At 40.2% G+C, this 20,809-nt stretch overlaps 1 protein-coding gene across 3 annotated transcripts in view; it reads left to right on the top strand.

Annotated features, from left to right (window-relative positions):
- RYR3 (ryanodine receptor 3) overlaps positions 1–20,809 on the top strand; it is a 506,364-nt gene that overhangs the window by 371,775 nt on the left and 113,780 nt on the right. For all 3 annotated transcript variants that reach the window (XM_071214091.1, XM_058293854.2, XM_071214090.1), the window contains exons 43-46: positions 1,025–1,160; positions 12,493–12,673; positions 13,903–14,014; positions 18,180–18,300. In XM_071214091.1, the coding sequence (XP_071070192.1) occupies positions 1,025–1,160; positions 12,493–12,673; positions 13,903–14,014; positions 18,180–18,300 (550 nt within the window). The remainder of the gene's footprint in view (positions 1–1,024; positions 1,161–12,492; positions 12,674–13,902; positions 14,015–18,179; positions 18,301–20,809) is intronic.

Here is a 20,809-nt window from a genome sequence, read left to right as displayed (position 1 = left end):
ATTAAACATCAGCAAGTACATGAGTTCATTTAACAAATGTTATTGAGCACCTATTATGTGCCAGGACCTAAGGATTAAAAACTAAAAAAACCATCTCTTTCACTGAGAATTTTGCAGTTTTCCTCTTTTCCTCATACACATAAAATATCAAACACTAAATTGGAATAACAACTTCATTTCAAGCAAAGTTCTGTTTGCCAGGTTTTGTGCTTCATACCTATGCAAATCTAAAATCCTCTACATGATCCCAGGGCTGTGATCTTGTGTTAAGTGTCTGGTAACCTGGAAGCAAAGGGAACACTAGCCATCCTGGTCGTTAACTGTCCATGGCCCCTTCACTACCTGACCCCATCTTAGATTCTTAGCTTTTGACTTTGGATGACCATTGTTGATGCTGAATACTCAAGAGTCCACTCAGAGTCAACCAGTAACTTGGTATTCTGGTCTTGCAATATCATGGCCAAATAGATCCCACAATGGTTCTCTCTCCACCGTTACCTCCCCAAAGCAACCTAATTGCTTCTTAGACCTATTTGTAAATGGCTGCTCCCTTTTACCAGAACTGGGGAAACCTGGGGAGAGGCCATAATAGTGTATTCCTATAAAACAGTGATAATCAGTCTTGTTGGTTACTTGGAAACAAAAATAGATTGGTGGCTCTCATTATAAATCTCCTGCATTACTGGGCTCTCTCTAGCTTCCAGGGGTATGAAAAGTCTTTCCATTTCAGAATTTTACAGGTCCCACAACTATCTCTTTAAAAAATTGGGCACTGGGAAGCGAATGTGGCTTAAGCAACTGAATGCCAACTCCCCACATGGGAGATCCCGGGTTCTGTTCCCAGTTCCTCCTGAAGGATCAAAAACAACACACAAAACAAATGAGAAAAGAAAAACAACTTAGGGAAGCCAATGTGGCTTAGTGTTGGAGTGCCGGCTTCCTCCTACCAGGGGCCAGGTTCATTCCCTGGTATCAAAAAAAAAAAAAAAAAAAAAGGCACTTACTTTTATACTGCTCTTGGCAGGTGGTGACCTACTTGGCAGGCTGTGGCCTACAGAGCTGCCCCATGCTTCTGGCCAAAGGATACCCTGACGTTGGCTGGAACCCCATTGAAGGGGAGCGCTACCTGTCCTTCCTGAGGTTTGCTGTCTTCGTGAACAGTGAGTCCCAAGTTTTCTGTGCATTTCTGAGCCAGGATAGCATAATCATGGTACAAACAAGGAAAAGGGGATTCTTTCTATTTTTTCCCTTCCATAAATATCATAGATTCTACAGCTACTTGGCAGTTGGCAGGAAAATCCTAGGAAGAATAAGGCCAATGTACAGAACGCTGAGCTCTAGTCCCAGTTCCAGCAAAAGACTTGCTGCGTGGGTGTGGACTTGTCACCTCTCATGCCTTTTCTTCTAATAGCAAAAAGGGAGCTTATTAATATCTTTATGTCACCTATTTCACAGAGCTAGATACAAATAGGCCTCTAGATCAGGGGTTCTTAATCTTTTTTGTTCCACAGACCCCTTTGCTAATCAGGTAAAAACCACAGATCCTTTACTAAGTCCACAGTATACTGTGTATTTAATAAATATATCATACCTGCACCAACATGTCCCCACAAGAATAATTTTTTTAAATTTAAATTCAAGCTCATGGACCCCTTGTTATGAACCCCTGCTCTAGATGCTTAGATTGTTTATTTGATTAGGTGGGTGAGTAACTTGATGGATGGATGGATGGATGGATAAAATCAAGAATAACTGAATAGCTATAAAAGGTAACTAAACTCCCAGGAGAAAAAAATTGGTAGAGCAACCCTATATATTATTATTAATACACATAGCCTCCCATTTATAGTGACTTCCAAGTCTCCCCAAATATTTTAGCTGCCTAGTTTAATGTGGTGAATATTGTATAAAATAAGTGAACTGCTTTCTTGAGAATGGATCTAGTCTCCCAATGGATTTTAGCCTCCCACTATTTATACATTATAGTTTTGATCCCTCTCCTTTCTCCCAGATTGGGGTGCCAAGCTAATAAATCCAACTGGACTGCTGTGTTAGTTTGCTAGGGCTTCTATGACAAATATAATAAAATTGGTTGGCTTAAACAACAGGAAGTTATTGTCTCATGGTTTTTGAGGCTACAAGTCCAACATCAAGGTATCAGCAGACGTTGTTGTCTCTGAAGTCTATTGCATTCTGGTGATGGTTGACTCTCTGCTTCCATTACATGGAGATCTGTCTGTCTGTCTCTCCCTCTGGTCTCTACTTCTGTGACTGATTTCCATTTGCTTATTAGGACTTCAGCCATATTAGATTAAGTCTTATCCTCATTCAGTGTGACAACATCTTAACTAATAACATCTTCAAAGGTCCTAGTTAAAAATGGATTCATGCTCAGAGGACTAGGGGTTAGGGTATGAATATGATTTTGGTGGGGGGTGTGATTCAATTCCCATCAGCCAGGTAAGTGATCTCAAAGGGGAATTGCAGCTAATAAGCAATCTTTCCCATCATTCTAGGTATGAGAATTTATCTCAAAATATATTGACATGGATGTGACCATCATATTCCCATGTGCTTTTCTTGTCTCTCTTTACCCCACCCCACCTGTTTGCTTTCCAACACTGTCCTATGCTGTATTTTTAATATTTAAATGAATTCTCTTTTCTCCCCTATCCTACCAGACAAGGACCTTGAGATGTCTGTGTTTTGTTCCCCTGGGACCCACCCAGTCAGATTTCTAATTAACTATCTTCCGCTTCTCTCTACATATTCTTTATTGCCCTTCCTCTTTCTGTTCATCACCAACATCGCTAAATTTCATTTTCTCCTCTTGAGGGCAGTTTCATAACATACTCTAATAATTTGTTCTACTTCCTATGCCAGAATTAACACAGAGTTACTGTAGTAGTAAAGAGAAAATTTTAAAATAGCATTAATGATTCATAAGGCTCATCATAGTCTATGTAAATATACTATAGATGGGCAAACCAGATCAAGGCAGGACCAGTGTATTCATCTTGGTCACCTACTCAGCCAAAATCAGGAGCTTCATGAGTCACTAGTAAAATTATCTGTATGTATTATGAGAGTAAAGAACCAATGGCTATGTTCTTATCTAGATTGCCCAAATTCCCTCACTGATTTATGCTGGCTAGGTATAACCATATTGAACTAAACTCTAGACTAAAATGTTTGCTCAATCCCATTTGCTTTCAAATGATTTTATTTTTCTTTAACATAACATTCTCTTCAGTACAACAACTTAAAGAAACAAGCTCAGGCATATTGGCCCATGAGCAGATAGAGATGCATTTTAATTTAATGTTCGTTGTTTCCCCATAATACAAAGGTCACATTTGTTTTTGGCAAAGGATGTCAGCCTGTGCTTTCAAAGAACTTATAGTCTAGTAAGGGGACAAGACTGTACAGAGATCACTATAATAAAAAAAAAAATAAGTAGAGTAAGAGAGGATAGAGAGTGCTGCAGGGCTTCTGGAAGGGGGAACTCCTCCTGATGAGAAGATCAGAAAAGGCCTCCCTGAAGAAGTGACTTTAGAGATGAACTTTGAAAGCTAAGTTTCCAGATACAGATATGCAGAAGGGGTGTTCAAGTTGGGGAGCAGCATGAGCTATAGCCTGAGGCTGAAACATGCTGTGCCAAGAAATAGTGATCTGTTGGTCTGGAAGGTGGTTGCATGGATGGAGTGGTAAGAGATGAGGCTTAAAAGTCAGAAGGGGGTTATACTGAGGAAGACATACATGCCAAGCGGAAATGTTTAGTTTGATTCAGTGTGTGGAGAACTAAGAAAACTTTTTAACAGAAGAAAGACATGATGAGTGCCATGCTGATGAAAGGGCCAGTTAGTGAGAGAAGTGGGTACCTGAAGGGCAAGGGCTGTGCTCAGTGTGTAGGAATGAGTTTCTGAATTATAATGGTAGTAGTGGGGATGGAATGGAGGAGATGCATTTGAAAAAAATTATGGAGACAATTTGTGGGCCTAGATGGTGATGATTGTGATGGTGGCTGAATATGGCTACATTGAGGTCACATTGAAGCTTAGAGATTTGAAGGAAGAGAGGATAGAAATAGTAAGAATGTCAAAAAGGAGAAAATAGTTTGGAATGGAAAATAATAAGCTTGGTTTGAGCCTGCAGTGTGTGATATCTGAATAGGGACACCCCCAACTAGTGTATGGAATGGAGATCGATCAGTCAGTAGATTGGGACTGAATATATTTGCAGATTATTTGTGGCTAAAATGGTAGAACAAGATTATCATGGAGGAAAGAATGAAAGAGAGATGGAGAACAGAAAGAATATTTTTAAATTTTATAGGAAGAGGAAGAGTAGTTCAAGCACAACAGAGTGATATGAAAGACTTCGGGCTGTAGAGTGGAGTATTTTGGATTCAAATCTGGCTCTGTCATGTATCAATTGTGTGACCTTGGGCCCTTAAACCCTCCTAGCCTCAGTTTTTCTTATGTATATTAGAGATAATAATATATACCTCATGGGGTTTGGGGGAGCTTTAGATTAAATAATCCCTGAAAAATGTATTTTAGCAGAGTACTAGAAACATAGTTATCTCACAGCAAATGTTACATATTATTGCTTTTGGTCTTTACAAGAGTACTAGGTTATTTGAAATGGGAAGACTCTGTTTATTACTTGGAATCTCAAAGCACTTTATAATTCTCAATGGCTCAGGGGTGATTAAAAGGCCAATTTTGTGGCTTGAAATTTCCAGAAATAGTTCTTGAATCCAGATCTCCTGCTCAGTAGTAAAAGATGAAGGTGAGTGGGTAGTTATGGTGGATAATAGGGGTGTTCATGGTGGATGGTGTTGGATGATAGTGAGTGATGGTGGAAACGGTAGAGTGGATGGTGATGGTGAGTGATGGTGGGGTAGGCAGAAGTGGGTGTTCAATGATGAATATACGGTAATGGTGGGTAATGATGATTGGGTGGTGGCTGGGCATGACAGGTTTGAGGGATGATCATGGTGGGTGGAGGTGAATGATGGTGAGGTATGATGGTTGGGTGGCAGATGGTCATAGAAGATTGTGGGAGTGATCGTGGTGGATGGTGGTGAGCAAGGCAGTGATGATAACAGCTAACACTTATTGAGAATTTACCATATGCCAAGCACTATCCTAAGAAGTTTTACATCTATTAACTTACTTAAATTCTAAATGAATCCAATGAAGTAGAAACTTGTCTTTTTATCTTGTCATTTTAGAGACTGAGTCCCTGAAGGTTAGAGAAATTAAGTACCTTACCTACACAGCTAGAAGTAAAGCCAGGATCTGAACCCAAATAATTTGCCTCCAAAGGCCAAACTATACTTGAAACATTACGCAGCATTGCCTTCCTAGCAATATCTAGCTAATGAATAAGGAGAAAAAGTGTTTTCCCCTTTGAGCTTGTCAAAATTGTGGCATAATATATTTACTGTTTGGAGCTAATGTTGTATGTTTTATAAATATTCTATTAGGACTCCGAAAGTGAAGCCTTTGTGGTTTAAAATGATAGACTTGGATAATTCTTTCTTATGTATTATTTTTACTAGTATTTCTTATCTTAATGTTCATCTTAAATCTTCTTAAATAAGATTTTGCTTTAAAAGTACTTCTGAAAGCATATAATTTTCTCCACTTGATTTTTATTAGTTTGCTGGGAAGCCTTAGGTTTCATTCAACTCTGGGAGTAATGAAGTTGAGAAGCTTTTATTTAACCAGCAGTTGCAAACTCTGTAACTCTATTTGGGTGTCTGTGATTAATCCTTTCCTGATGTAGATTCAGAGAAGGAAAATATTTCTTACCAGTCCACCAGAAGAAAGGAAAAGTTACTCCATTCTTTGCTAGAGTTCTTGATATTTGTGTTTCAGTGATATCTTGCCCAGGGTATAAACTTGGTTGTGAGGAACACAACATCTCCTAGCTTAGCTAAATCTGTTTTCCTAAATATATTTATCACCTTTGGCCAAAACTTGAGCATCTGTCATGTGAAAAGTATATGAGAGGCCATGAAAAGTGACAACAGACATGCTCTGAAAGTTCTGCCCTCAAGTTACTTACAACTGACAGCAGAAAATAGAGTAAGCCCAAATAGAATTTTCAGAAATAATAACAAATGTTACAGAATAATGACCAAAAAACTATATAATCAACCACACCTACCTACCTAGTGATGCATGTGACTACTAGTGATCCAAGGATGAAGGTGCTTATTGGTATCTAGTAAAGTTAAGTCTAGGATTGTGTGGGGGAAAGCGGCAACTGTTGAATAACCTTTTGAAGAAAGAAATGGACATGATTTAACCAAGTAGTTTGGGGAGAACATACCAATGGAGCACTTGAGCTGGGGAACACAAATCTTTGAGGACCAGAGTACAAACTTGCATCTTAGGTGTGAAGCACATAGATGGTGTAAATGCTTCTAAAAATCAGCTGATTCATTTCTGTTTGTGGGTTCACGTTTTTAGGGTCAGAAAGGACATAATGGCCATTTTTCATTCTTCTTAGCACTAAAGACTGGGGACAGTTAGAGCTCTTATTCTCAAATTTGCAATACTGTTGGGAAGATTCAACAAACTTAAAAAACAGTAAAATATTTAAATAACATTTTAAGACCGATATCAACAATATCACAGTGTTATACTCAGGAGACACTTCACACTAGAGTGGTGAGAGGTGGTTTCCAGGAGAAGGCAGAATATGTGGTACATTTTGAGATACAGCTTGTGGGGAATTGGGTACTTAACATCTGCGTAATACCTTCTTACTCATTTTAATGCAAGTACGATCTCTCCTAGCCTGTTTCCTTTTTCTCCCACTGGGCCTTCTCTAATCTCTATACTTGAGATGGGTAAGAAAATCAGTCAATGAGGACAGGAAAAGGACTTATGGAGGTAAAAGCAAGGAATTGTGACTCCATCGGTAAAAAACAAAAATAAAACGTATCAAACCCCCAAAATATGTTAAAAACAACACAAGTAATAGAAAATAACCTCCTCAAATAAAGAAGCCAATTGGCAAACCAAACCCTAGATCACCAAATAAGGAAACTCCTGGCTGTGGTAAAAGAATGTTTGACTCTGTTCCTTCCACGCTAACTGAATAGCTCGTCAGCTCCTTGTGTGATCCCACACTGCAGATCTGGCTAAGCATTTTGGCAGTGGGCCCAAATGTCAGAAATCTACATGTATGTGGGCTTCATCAATAATTTTATTGATAAGAATATTTAAGGATGCTCAATAATAAATAAAACTATAATTTTAGCTGAACTATTAAAGTAGCATGATCATATTTATCAGGGGGGGCTGTTCTATTAGCGCACAGCTCAAGTCTTACTCCAAATATTCATCTCTCTCAAGTTTTAGTCCACATATTTCATTAAAAAAAAAAAAAACATATGGGCCAAGGGAGCAGATATGGCTCAAGTAGTTGAGTGCCCACCTTCCATATGGAGAGTCTTGGGTTTGGTTCCTGGTACTTTAAAAAAAAAAAAAAAAAAAAAAAAAAAAGCATGGCTTTCCATGAGAAAGCCAACTCATGAAACCAATGTGGCTCAGTGGTTGCATGCCAGTTTCCCACACACAAAGTCCCAGATTCAACTCCCAGCCCCTGGTAGCTAAAAAAAAAAACAAAAAACAAAAATGGGCCCAAACTCTAGACCCATGGACAACATTTTAGCAAACTTCTGGCATTAAATATTGGTCTCCAAAAGTACTGGGCTACTACTATACCAGTCCATCTTGTGTGATTTCATTTAGTCTCCTGACTTTAAATTACACATATATGTTGATGACCTCCAAATGTACATTTCCAGCTGTCCCCTCTTCCCTAAGTCCCAAACTTGTATAGCCAGTGGCCTACTTGATATTTCCACTTGCAGATCTATTAGGCAACTCAAATTTTGGTACATGTTACAGATTGAATTTGTAATTTTCTCCCCCAAACCTCTAATTCCCCTGGAGTTAGTTCCCCATCTCCCTAATTAGCACCACTAACCTTTCAGATACTCAATCCAAATCTTAGGTGGCATCCTTGATTCAGCCTTTTCCTGTATCCTCACAATTCATCAGTAAATTCTGTTGATTCTATGTGTAACTGAAATCCTTCTACTACCGCCTTCCACTTGATCACTCCAGTAGCATTGCAACTGGTTTCCCAACTTCTACTTTCACACCTGTAGAGGTCAGCATTTGCTGCATAACAAATAGCTTCATAATGTCATAGACTTATAAGAATTTATTTCTTGTTCACACATCAGCAAAGTAGTTGGAAAGCTCTGCTAAAGCTCTGTGGGTCAGCTGGGGTGGCCCTGTTCCACTCGTCTCATTCTGGGGTCCAGTCATGACTGTCTTCTTCACCACCACCTCTCTACCATGTCTGGGTAAGTGATGAAGATATGGTATGGGTTCAATGAATTGTTGAATTAATGAGCAAATGGCAAAAGTACCTGGTTTGCTCTCTGTGCTATCACAGTAGTTTATGGAAACATCCCCAGGTCCTCCCGTCCCAGGCTGGAAAGCTCTAAGGAGATCATGTGTCCTCACCACTTGCAATGACCTGGTTCATACAACTTGCCTAACACTATATCAGAGTTGGAACTTACCAAAAAAAGTACTAGTCCCTGGCCACCACCCCTGTCTTGTCCTTCTCTAAGTGAACTAAATGAGACTCTCTCCAAACTCATTCCTGCTGGGCTCCCAGCACTCTCCCTTACTGCATTGGGCGTTGGCTAACATTTATTGCATTCTTACTATGTACTAGGAGCTGGGATTTGTGCTTTAAGAGTGTTATTTCATTTAATCCTCAAATATTTGAGATAATACTATTTATTTTCTGCATTTTACAGATGAGGAAACAGAAACAGTCATTTTAAGTCTCTACTTTCTGTTTCAATGAAGTCTGTTCATTCAAGAAATATTTTTGAATGCTGTTATTTGTCAGATATTGGCAAGATCCTTGAACATGCAGCTTTAGATAATTCAAACATAGGTCCTGTGCTTGTGGAATATACAGTCAAGTGAGAATAATAAACAGATACAAACAACTCATTAATTACACTTGTGTTCAGTCTTTGAAGGAAAAGTACAAGTTGTTTGACAGAACCAAGTCCTCTGGAGCTTCCATATTTAAGCTGGTCCTGAAGGATGAGGAGGAGTTGCATAGTTCTTACCAATGGAATGGTGGGAAGGAAGAAAGCATTCCAGGCAGAGGAATGTAAAAACAGATACCTCTTTATAGGGTCTGTAGTTAGAACACAGAGGGTGAGAAAAGCAGTGGGCTGAAGATAAAACCACTGCATCCCAGTTAATTGTCTTTGTGCTGAGAATGACTGCTTTCCAAGAAGTAAAATAGGGAGAATCATTTCCCTTTCCATCCAGCTGCTCAGGAGCCTTGAAAAGAGGGCAGTAAAGTGAAGACAGTCTTGAGAGCCCTTGAAGAAAGGCTCTGCGAACATTCACACTGTTATTAAGCTCATTACTCATTTTGGAGCTCAAGCAAAAACATTGTTGTAAGCCCTAGGGAAAAATTAGTTTACCTTAAATCTCTGTTCCCCTTGTAAATGCCTGCAAGGTCAATATTCAGCTTCCCCATAGTGGATTTGGTTAGCAGTTAAGCTCACTGCTACTGGTCATTAGGAAGAAAATATTTTCACTCTTTTAATCATGCCATCCTTTCTATTTAGTGAAGCCTTTGAAATTTCCTTTTATGTGGACCCTTCTCTATTAGCAGCAAAGGTTGCACTTCAGTTCATTCATATTGTAGGGTGTCTTCTGCATCCAACACAGTTGTTCACATTTTAGTAATTAAGGGATGGCTTCCTAGATCAGTGTGTAGGGACCAAACTAAGACCTAGGACTCAGATAAAATAAGGCTAATTTGAAAAATGAATTTCAATAACAAACTGAATAGAGAACTCTTAGTCTGATTTTTCAACTTCTGATGTACTTTGTGATTCCATATCCCATCAACCCCATGATGCCAATCACTGTAGAAAGAACTAAGCTGAATTTAGCCTGCTGGTAAAAATTGTGGCTGACCCACATGTATGTCCACCCTGAGAGCTGAAAATAATTGGAGTACAGTATTTCAATAAGTTTGAATAACTAATAGATTTTCCCTCATTTTTTGACATTTGAAATTTCTAACTTCTAGTTATTATTCTTGCAAATAGAAAATGAACAACTAGAAAGGCTGATATGTGTGCTACCTGATAAATGTTGGAAGCCAACAACATTTGAAAATGGTGAATTATGAGTTACATTGATGACTAAGAATGTATGCTTTTTAATATGCTGATTATCCTAGTAAACTACCACATCAGCTATAAATCTTAGGTTCAACTAACAGATAGCATCGGATTGGGAGTTAGCAATGTCACTCAGCCTCTCTCTCCTTGGTTTCTCTCCTTCAAGAACATATTGGTTTTCCCCACCATTCCATTATTGTATTACTTTACCTTTTTAGTATATCCTGAGAATTTTCTTTACATGTATTCTAGTTTAGTAAAAAAAATAATAATAATTCTTTTTGATGTTGTGAATTGGAGTAACTTCACAAAAGTTTTAGATTCTTCTTGAAGGATTGAACTATAAAATAGTGATTGCTTAATTACAGGCAGTTTAAATTCAATTTAATGAATATTTTCTTGATTCAATTACACAATTTTAAAAACTTACAGTGATATGTACTTGCAACCTTGAATTTTACTTGAAGTACAGACGGTTAAGTTATAAAAGAGGATGTCAGCAAGTTAAGCTGTAGGATGAAACTACAGTTATGACTTAAAGTAGGTGCTCCTAGAGCTGCAAGACACTTCAGACAAGTTCGAGTATGACTTTTGTGAGAGATGAACACATGTTAATTTCAAGCAGTCTGACATCAAGCTCAGCCCTTCTACTCCCTCTGATGTGATAGGAGAAGTCTCTGAGTATGGGTGAGACTGATAGGCTCACTCTAAAACTAGAAGAGGCATGAGCATCTCAGCAAGGCAAATAGGACCAATTGAAATTGTGCAGTGTGCATATTCACACAGTGATTAGCTAAACATCTGGAGCAGGAAGCCATGTTTTCTAGGTTCCCATTCTAATGCACAAATTCTTTGATGCTCCTCTCTTCAAAAGGTGAAACCTAACTCTACTCCCCTTGAGTGTGAGTTAGTGTTTCATTTTAAAAGTCATGTAGGCTTCTACCTTGCCCTCTCTCAGATCACATGCTCTATGGGAATCCAAGTACCATGTCATGAAGACACTCAAGAAACCCTATGGAGTAGACCGTGTGGTGAGGAATTGAGGTCTCCATCTACCATCCAGGGAGGACCTGCCAACTGCCTTGTGAATGAACCATCTTGGTACTGAAGCCTTCAGGTGACTGCAACCTCCTGAAAGATCCCAAGCCGTAATCACCAAGCCAAGTCACTCCCAAATTCCTGGCCCACAGAAACTGAATGTTTCTTGTTTTAACTTACTAAATTTTAAGGTAATTTTCACACAGCAGTAAATAATACAACAGCCTATCAGGATGCAATCTCTGTTAATATAGCTCAATCTTCCAAGAAAAATCTAATGATTTTATAGAGAAGTTTTCTCTAGCTTTGTGCAATCTACAATGTCAAAAAAAAAAAAAAAAAAAGTCTTGTCTTTGCATTTTCTCACAGGAATAAATTCTCAGGGACAAATTAAGGTTTCATCAAAGAGAGAAAGCACATTTTATGGTGTTTGTTTGAACCCACGGTAGGACTGCTTTTGAATATAAGCATTGGCTCCAAGAAGCTTTGGTTTCTCAGTTCCACTGCTTAATCACTTTTTTAGGAAATAGGACTTTTTAGTTGCCAAAGAAAAATACAAACAAAATACAATTCTCAAACCTTTCATTTCCCATAGAGCCATTTTAGTGAAAACCAAGACAACTTTACCATAAAGTAGATTCTGCATCTTAGATATGTGATTTTAGAACTGCCTTGAGGTCTATCATGCAAACCTGGTCATCCTGGGGAGTGTCATGGAATCTGTGAGAATACAGCTCCAGGGCTAAGATGTCATTTCTCCAGATGTTAGTTGAGGCATACTAGCAAGTTAAAGTTTTACCTCCTCTCAAGAAAGGAAGCAAATACCTTTTAATTGTGCCCCAAGGATTTAATAAAGATGGAAAGTTCTTTTGTTCTCTAAGTCACTTGTTAATGAATGGAATAATCAGTAACAGACTCAGTGATGTATTTTTTGCCCTCTGACAACTTAAATATAGTGAAATAATCTCACTATAACTGAGGAAACTGAGTAAGATTCTATTCTATAACCTTTATTTAATCTTAATACCTTAAACAGATCCTGACCTAATTTATCAAAGCTCGTCTTTCTTTCCATACATCACACCTCCTAATCTTAGGAGTAATAAGCTCAGTTAAATACTGATCAATTAAAAATAATTTCCAGGGTTGTCCTTTCCACAAAGAAGGAAATGATGCTTCTTTTTCCTTAGGTGAAAGTGTGGAAGAAAATGCTAGTGTTGTTGTCAAGCTGCTAATCAGACGCCCAGAGTGCTTCGGCCCAGCCCTGCGGGGTGAAGGAGGAAATGGTCTGTTGGCAGCCATGCAAGGTGCCATTAAGATCTCTGAGAACCCAGCCCTCGACCTCCCCTCTCAGGGATATAAGAGAGAAGCGTAAGTGAATGGAATTGCCTTCTGGCACATGATATGGTTGGTGAACTGCCAAATGATGTCAGCATGCAGATAATTAGGAGATGTCAGTTATCCTCTGATAGAGAAAGTACAAGATCTTAACAGGTGTGGTTAAAACATTTAAAATCACTCTGTTAAACACATTGTTGTCTTGACTCTCCCAGTAAACACTAGCGATCAGTACCATCTTTACCCCCTTCCATTCCTCCTATGCCATTCAGACCAACTGGCAGCATGGCATGGAAAATCCCACAATAGGCAAACTTTTGGGCCAACAATGAGCCTCCCCCAACAGCATCATCACAGGAGGGAGCTGTGTGGAGATGAAAAGGCCAGGTCCAAAGTCATGGTCATTGTCTAACTCCAGCACGATTCCTTCAGGGTCATCTCACACTTCACCTCTAAAAAGGAATAGTGCCCTCCACTTCCTCATCTGAAAGTCTGAGGACTAATTAGAAAAGTGTTTTGATGTCTTAGGGAAAAATAGAGTTGCAGAATGTGAAAGAACACAGCATTAATAATCTTGGTATTTAAAATGTAGTCGGTGGGTTACCTGATTTCCTTGTGAGTTGCCCTTGTGACCATTTCCTTTCCTTTTATCACAGCCTCTAGATTAGCCCCCCAGAATCTAGAGAATGGGTATAACCCAGCAGAGGTAACTCTCCAGCCAGCTGGCTTTTTTCTTTGTCATCAGTTCTGGTAGGTGACCTGGTAGAGCTGGAACAAACCCAAAACATAAGATATCCCAACTCCCTCATGTAACATGAGAGGAAACTGAGCCCAAGGCTATATAGCTTTGTTAGCAGCAGAGCCAGGATGTGGACTCAGCCCTCATGACTCCCAATGGGCTGTCCATGGAGTGTTTAGCAAGGAGAATGGAATGAATGGTCAGTAGGAGCTTTGAGTATTACGTGCCACTCTGTGAGTATAGTGGTCTGCACAATCAGCTCCTTTCAGAACACATATCTTAAAGCTTGTGGGACCATAGGAAGGCCATGCACAAATATTTGGGCCCTTTGAGCTTAATGAACAAGCCCACCTCTTTGACTTCTGGAGGGAGGGAGGTATCCAAGAGAAAAAATATCTGATACCCAATATGAACAGAGTAAGTGTTTCCAAACCAAGCAGCTAATGTCTAATAGATGGCAGAACAAATTTAGCCCAGTATTGCCAACCTTCCTTACACCTCCCCTGTGTTGATTCTCTTTCAGCAGCACAGAGGACGATGAAGAGGAGGAAGAGATTGTGCACATGGGCAATGCAATTATGTCATTTTATTCGGCTCTGATAGATCTGCTTGGCCGCTGTGCTCCTGAAATGCATGTAAGTGACACAGAGAACAACTTTCAGAACTTCAGCAAAGAGCATGGAATTTGCTAACATCCTTTCTGACAGCTCTTTTTAGCTAACATCTAAAGTAGTTTCCATCTCCGATGTCTGATTCTGCAGTTTTCTGGAGAATGACTCCTGGATGAATCCTTATGTTGTATGATTTCTTCAGTGTCACAAGTTGGGCATATCCTCTAACATTGCTTTTCAAAAACCTCCCAAAGTTATGTTTCCATATGCCTCAATTTGTCCCAAATTGGACCAACTTGATTCTGAAATATGGCCAGCAGGACAGCTCCAGGTAGAAATCCTCATTTCTTGGTGGCCATGGTATTAAGCCTCAGAAGACAATCTCTTCCCATTTGATCATTTCCTAGAAGCAGAGCTTAGGATTCTTTGAAAAGGATCATTTTATTTTTAAGGGTTATCTTCTCAAATTTCCAGTTTTGAACTAAAAAGTTATGTTCCTCCCCTTCCCTTCTTCAACCCTGTTGGGGTCTGAGAGAGATTGACCTCATTTTGTGTAATGCCTCATTAAGCCGGGGGCTTATGGAGAATGGCCAAGTTCAAGAAGGCTCAGTGGTCAGGCTCTGGAGGGCTTGGAGTACTGAGATTGGTCTTCAGTGGGAGATTTGTTGGACCAGCCAACACACAGGGATGCTGTGGTAAAGCTCTGCAGGACAGGTTGCATGAAACAGTGTTCTTAGTCTCCAAAGCATCTCCACCTCATTAGATGAAAGCATGGGTCTTGAGCTTATGGCTCTATGGAGTTTGGAATAAGAGACAAATGTATTATTTCACATTAAAAATAGAAATTGGCCTTTTACTGTAAGGAAATTGCCTAACAGTTCTTTGAGGGAATTTTATTTTGGGATGGGGAAACACGCTTCTGTCTTTTATTCTTTAATTTTAATAAGAGATTTTCTTTAGTCTGACATATTCAAAATAATCTAGATTTTTTAACTTACTCAAATTTCACCAGTAATCACACTAATAGACTTTTACTCATCCAAAATCTAGTCCAGTGTCTCCTTTAATCTAGAATAGTCTTTCTTTTGACTTTCCTGACCTTGACACTTCTGGAGAACAAGTTATTTATTTTTGTAGATAACTTTGAGAGGATTTTGATTGTTTTATCGGTTGCTGTCCTTCTAGCTTAATGCAACCTTGTGCTTCCAAAATTTTTCTTTTGTTATTAAACCAAGGCCTTCTCACAACAACAGTCTGTGGGAATAGGAGGTCACTTGCCTCATTTTTAGGACATTTTACTTTATCGTTTGCTCATTTAATTCCCTCCGTGCTCCCATTTCTGAAGCCCCAAGAAAGTATTTAACTTTTGTTAACATTCGCATCTCTAGAGGAAATCTAAGTCTCATTTGCCTTTGCCTACATGTAAACTCTAATTATATATGCCACTAAATACTGCCCATGGTATTAAAATTATAAATACTTCAAAGAGAGTCAACCTCCACATACATATTCACCATGTTAGTAAAGGGGAAAGACAAGATGTGTATCTATCATTTCAGGGAACCTAGGATTCAAAAGCAGAGAGTAACTTCCTATACTACTTTCATTATTTAGGTAAAGAGAGAGTATTATTTAGGCAAAATTACCTTGATCCTTGAGCTAATAAGATTAAAGCACATGAAATTTTGAAGGTTTTGCTGTTATTTCTATAAAAGAGCAATCTTATCCCAGGCTCTTAAAAATAAATTCTTATTAGGAACCTCATTCATAGCCTTTGAGCATCATGGAGAATGAAGAAACATGAAAGCAGAAATAATTTATTTTTGCACAAAAACAGAAAAGAAATGATAGCCTTTTAAATTAGAAAATATGGTAATTTTTTAAAAGAATTGTTGTCATTCAGGGCTCAGTTGCCTGCCTGTCTCTCTGTAGTGCTCACTGCATTTGGATTATTCCCAACATCTCCTAAAGGCACTTTAGAATGCAGATTATGTCTGCTTTAAATGTTGGTTTCAATGAGAATGTGTATTTAGTCACTACCAAGCTAACTCTAGGTATGCTGTGTTTTTTTAATGGTAATGAAAGACAGAACCCATTCAAGTAGTGGCTTTTAAACTTTTTTGACCAATATTCATAATAAAAAGTGGAATATATGTTATAACTGTGTTCCAGAAACAACGCTTACCCCTACCATGGGTAATTCATGCTTTTCCATTTTATACTAATCTATTTCATGCTTTTTAGTGTTGGTCATGACCCATTAACTTGATTTTACAACCCATTAATGGGTCATGGCCTGTAGTTTGAAAAACACTGCATTGAAGCATCCACTCTTATCTTTTTGCCAGTGTGTCATTTGTCTAATACACAATCTAGTTTATTTCCAAAGCCATTCCCAAGTGTTTAGGAAAACCAATCCAATGTTGAGGAATCTATGGACAAAAGAAAGTCTAAATCTGGATGAGGGAGGCTGATCAGGATTCCAGCCCTACTGTGATCAACCCAGCCTTACCCAACCCCATCTTTCCCTTCCTGTGCCTTGAGACAAATAAAGGAATCTTTGAAAGGGAGCCAGGGAAAGACTAGGGTGTTCTGCAGTTTTCGGTAATGGGAAGATTAGAGACCTCAGCAGGTTCGTGCTTCCGCTCCCCTGAGGACCTCTCTTCACTTGAGAAAGCAAGTTAGAAAGTTGCCTGTTCTTAAGAAGACAGGAAGCATGAGATATCTAAGCCATGAGAGCCCCATCCAGGGAGGAGTTTCTTCCTTACTGCTCCTCCAACCCCACACACATACACGTGTGCACGCACACATCCTTCTCAGACTCCTGGCATGGGCCTCTACCCTGTGAGGGAGAAATGAGAGGGGACAGCCAGGGTTGGACAGGCTTTCTCCTTTCCTATGCATCATACTTGTTTAGTTTGCCAAAGGGCTGCCAATGCAAAGTACCAGAAATGTGTTGGCTTTTATAAAGGGAATTTATTTGGGGTAAAACTTGCAGTTCCAAGGCTGTGAAATATCCAAACCAAGGCACCATCAGAGATGCTTTCTCACTAAAGTCAGCTGCACCTTGGCAAGGACGGCCACCAATCTCTGCTGAGATCTCTGCATTTCCCTCCAGAATCTACCATCTCTCTCAGCCCAGCTCCTGGAGTTCAGCTGTCAGCTATCAGGCATAGGGCTTGACTCTTTCCAGGCCTCCTCTGTCAGTCTCGGCTGCTCTGCTCTCTTCCTGAGTTCAGTCGCCAGCTATCAGGCATAGGGCTTGTCTCTCCCTGGGCCTCAGCTCTTTGATCTTCTCAGGGGCTTCTGTTGCCCTGCAGTCCTCTCTCACATGGCAGGATCAATATAATATGGTGGCTTCCTTTATCTGTGTCTCTGTTTTTATCTGACCCTGCAAAATTCAGAGACTTTACCTGAGTCCCTCCTCATTGCTGTAGTCCAATCAAAAGAGGTCTCACAAACACGGGAACTGATTAGATCACAAGCACAAACTTTCTCTTTTTGGGATTCATAAAATAACTTCAAATGGACAAAATGCCCCAGCATGCCATCCAGCCAGCTAGGGTAGATCCTGCCTGAGCTCCTGACATGCGGGTTCTGGCTAACACTTGTGCCGGGAAGCCCCCCTGCAGCCCCCACCATCGAGCCTGCACAGGCAGGAGGCCATGCATCTGTAAGGCTCATGCACCATTCATGGCAGTAAGGAGCAGGCCCTCTGCCTGGAGACACTCGCATTCTCTCTGACATTCTCTTCATCCCCCTTGCCCTCTCCCATCCCCAACATTAATCACACTCCTGGGAAATTGACATTCATATGCCATTTCTACATTTAGCAGAATTCTAGACTATGGAACTGAGTCTACGCTGTCAATGCATCCGTCATGGCCACTGAGAGCTTCCTGCATTGCTCACACTGAAAGCCCCCGGTGGGCTACAAATTCACTGCCGAGACTTGGAATTGGAACTACATGATGGTTTTTCAGAGTTCTTCCCTCAGTAGCCCCTTTTCTGGGACATCAGGAGAAAGCTTCTCTCCCTGTGCCTTAAGTGTCTATGGCAATTAGGGAAACATAGCAGTGTGCCCCTCTTAAAAAGAACCATTTTAATGCCGGAGGTCTGGAGATGTGGCTGGGGTAAGGGTCTGGGAACTTCATTTATCTATGTTTTGTTCTCCAATCCTGTATTTCAGCTTATCCAGACAGGAAAAGGGGAAGCCATCCGAATCAGGTCGATCCTACGTTCCCTCGTCCCCACAGAAGACTTGGTTGGCATCATCAGCATCCCCTTGAAACTGCCCTCCCTGAACAAAGGTGAGGGAAACAGCCCCAGGCTCTCCCCGGCAGCGATGCCACCAGCCTCTTATTTGCGAGGAAGCTGGGCAGGGGGATTGTCTTGCTCCTTTTCTGGTGATGGGGGATCTGCCTCTCCTCCCCGTGCCGCCGGCTACTGTGGCCTCTGATCCCGTGTCAGGGCCACCGTAACCCATACCCAAAGCCTGCACACAGTCCAGTCCTCTGAATACGTGAATGCTCTGGAAGGAGGCCGATGGAATGGGACAAATGAAAGCTTTTGCATTCCTTTTCCTTTGCCTCTCTGTCCCCAAGAAGGAGTATCCAGCTGGGGCAACAGATGGCTAGACCTAGCACAGGCTCCCTTCTGCCAGAGTCCCCAGCCCCTCATGGACAAAAACTAAAAGAGTTATTTTGCCATACTTGACACTTGACACCAGTCAGAATTAACTTTGCAAAACCTCTCTCTCCCAAAAGCATTCTGTTTCAAAGAGTCAGTCCACCTGCTCTTCAGGCTGCTTCTTCCAAGCAGATGGAGGAATTGGATGGTGGCTTGACTTTGACTGTTAGAGTGTTTCCCAAACGGTGTTCCATGGAACATTTTTGTAGGGATATTAATAGGCATTCCTATTCATAAGGAACTTGGGTCAAAAAAAACTTTAGAAAATGATGTGGAATGTATCACATTTTTATTTTATGAATCTTTAAAATTATAAAAGCTCTGAGGAAACTTATGATATAGAAAATAAATGCCAAACCCAGTGTTTCCCAGACTTTTTTTTTTCACAGAACACTTAATAATATCCAGCAAAAACAATATGCCTGGGAACACCCACTATGTCTGAGAGATTAATTCAGCCTCAGTCACTGAGATGCTTTGGAGAGGAAGGGAGAGGGCATGGAGCAGAGGGGAGAAGTCTCCTGTCTGAAGGCTCCTTTCCCTCCGTGCTCTGCTGGAGCCCTGCACTGCTTCCTGGGCAGAATGAGGCTCTGTCTGGGCTCAAGAGCACTTCACCTTTGCAGCTTTCAGGCTGCCTTGTAAAGTTCCATGCTTGTAAGGTAGTTTTTAAATAGCTTCAAGTATAGTGTGATCATTTAGCAACTCTTTTCCTAGTTTTTTGGTACATAACAAAATAGGAGGGAAGTGGACTTGGCCCAGTGGTTAGGGCATCCGTCTACCACATGGGAGGTCCGCAGTTCAAACCCAGGGCCTCCTTGACCTGTGTGCAGCTGGCCCATGCACAGTGCTGATGCGCACAAGGAGTGCCCTGCCACGCAGGGGTGTCCCTCGTGTAGGGGAGCCCCACGCACAAGGAGTACGCCCCGTAGGGAAAGTTGCTCAGCGTGAAAGAAAGTGCAGCCTGCCCAGGAATGGCACTGCACACATGGAAAGCTGACACAGCAAGATGACGCAACAAAAAGAAACACAGATTCCCAGTGCTGCTGATGAGGATAGAAATGGTCACAGAGGAACACACAGCAAATGGACACAGAGAGCAGACAACGGCAGGGGGGAGAAAAATGATTGAATGAATGAATGAATGGATGGAGAAGAAGGAATGCATTTCTCCCTTTAACCCTCTCATGAAACGCTTTATTCTCCATACCAAATAATCTTCTCCACTTTGCCTTTGAACCTCTGTATTTAAATAAGACTGGAGTTCTTGCGTGATCTAAGGTTAACCTCTCTAAATGAACACATATAACTCTCTGTCACAGATTTAGCAGCAGTTTTAGAATGCTCCACAATTATATTTATTCTCAGCATATAGGCCACAGCATTTTCTACTAGTCAGAAAAATCTACTTTTCATGATTTGCTACATGGTATGGGGCAAATCAGTTAACAGCACAGTGCTTCATATTCCCTACCTACCAACTAGAAGCTAAAAAGCCAATCTTCCGCCACTTCTTCCTTCTCATCTCTCTCTCCATTTATTCTCATTCCAATCCAAGGCAAAGGCCATCTAGATAACTTTCCACAAAATCTGAGCCTCTTGGGAGGAGCTGCAATATCAGTGGTGTGATGGTAAAAGTTAAACAATACATTCTTTAGGAGGAAAAGTAATTGTATATGTACAGACATATGCACACACACACACATATATACAAGTTTATTTTAAAATGTATTGATATAAAGGGTGTGTGGCACTTAGCTTACAAATAATAATAAAATATACAATACTCTTTATTCCAAATTCTTATGGCCCATTGATTTTCACAGTCTGGTTTCTTTGGTTTTTCCAGACTTCTGTATCCATAACTGATCTTTAGTTGTAATCAATGAATGAGTGTAATTCTGACACAATATTTTCATTTACATTGACAAGATGAAAATGAAACAACAAACCAACTCTACTCATTCAGCAATAGTGTGATATGAGCAACTTCTTTGCTAAATCAGATAATTTTTTCAAATACTGTAAGAATATTTTCTCAATTTTTATGCTTTTGAGGTGTAATGGCTACAGATATAACACACTTTTAAGTATAATTTGTGTTAACATTTTCTCCTTTGCTTTCTTATGTCT

This window comes from Dasypus novemcinctus, chromosome 3 (assembly GCF_030445035.2).
Source record: "Dasypus novemcinctus isolate mDasNov1 chromosome 3, mDasNov1.1.hap2, whole genome shotgun sequence".
NCBI classification, from domain to species: domain Eukaryota; kingdom Metazoa; phylum Chordata; class Mammalia; order Cingulata; family Dasypodidae; genus Dasypus; species Dasypus novemcinctus.
Note: the sequence above shows the minus strand (reverse complement) of the source record. Positions and strands in the feature narration are given on the sequence as shown.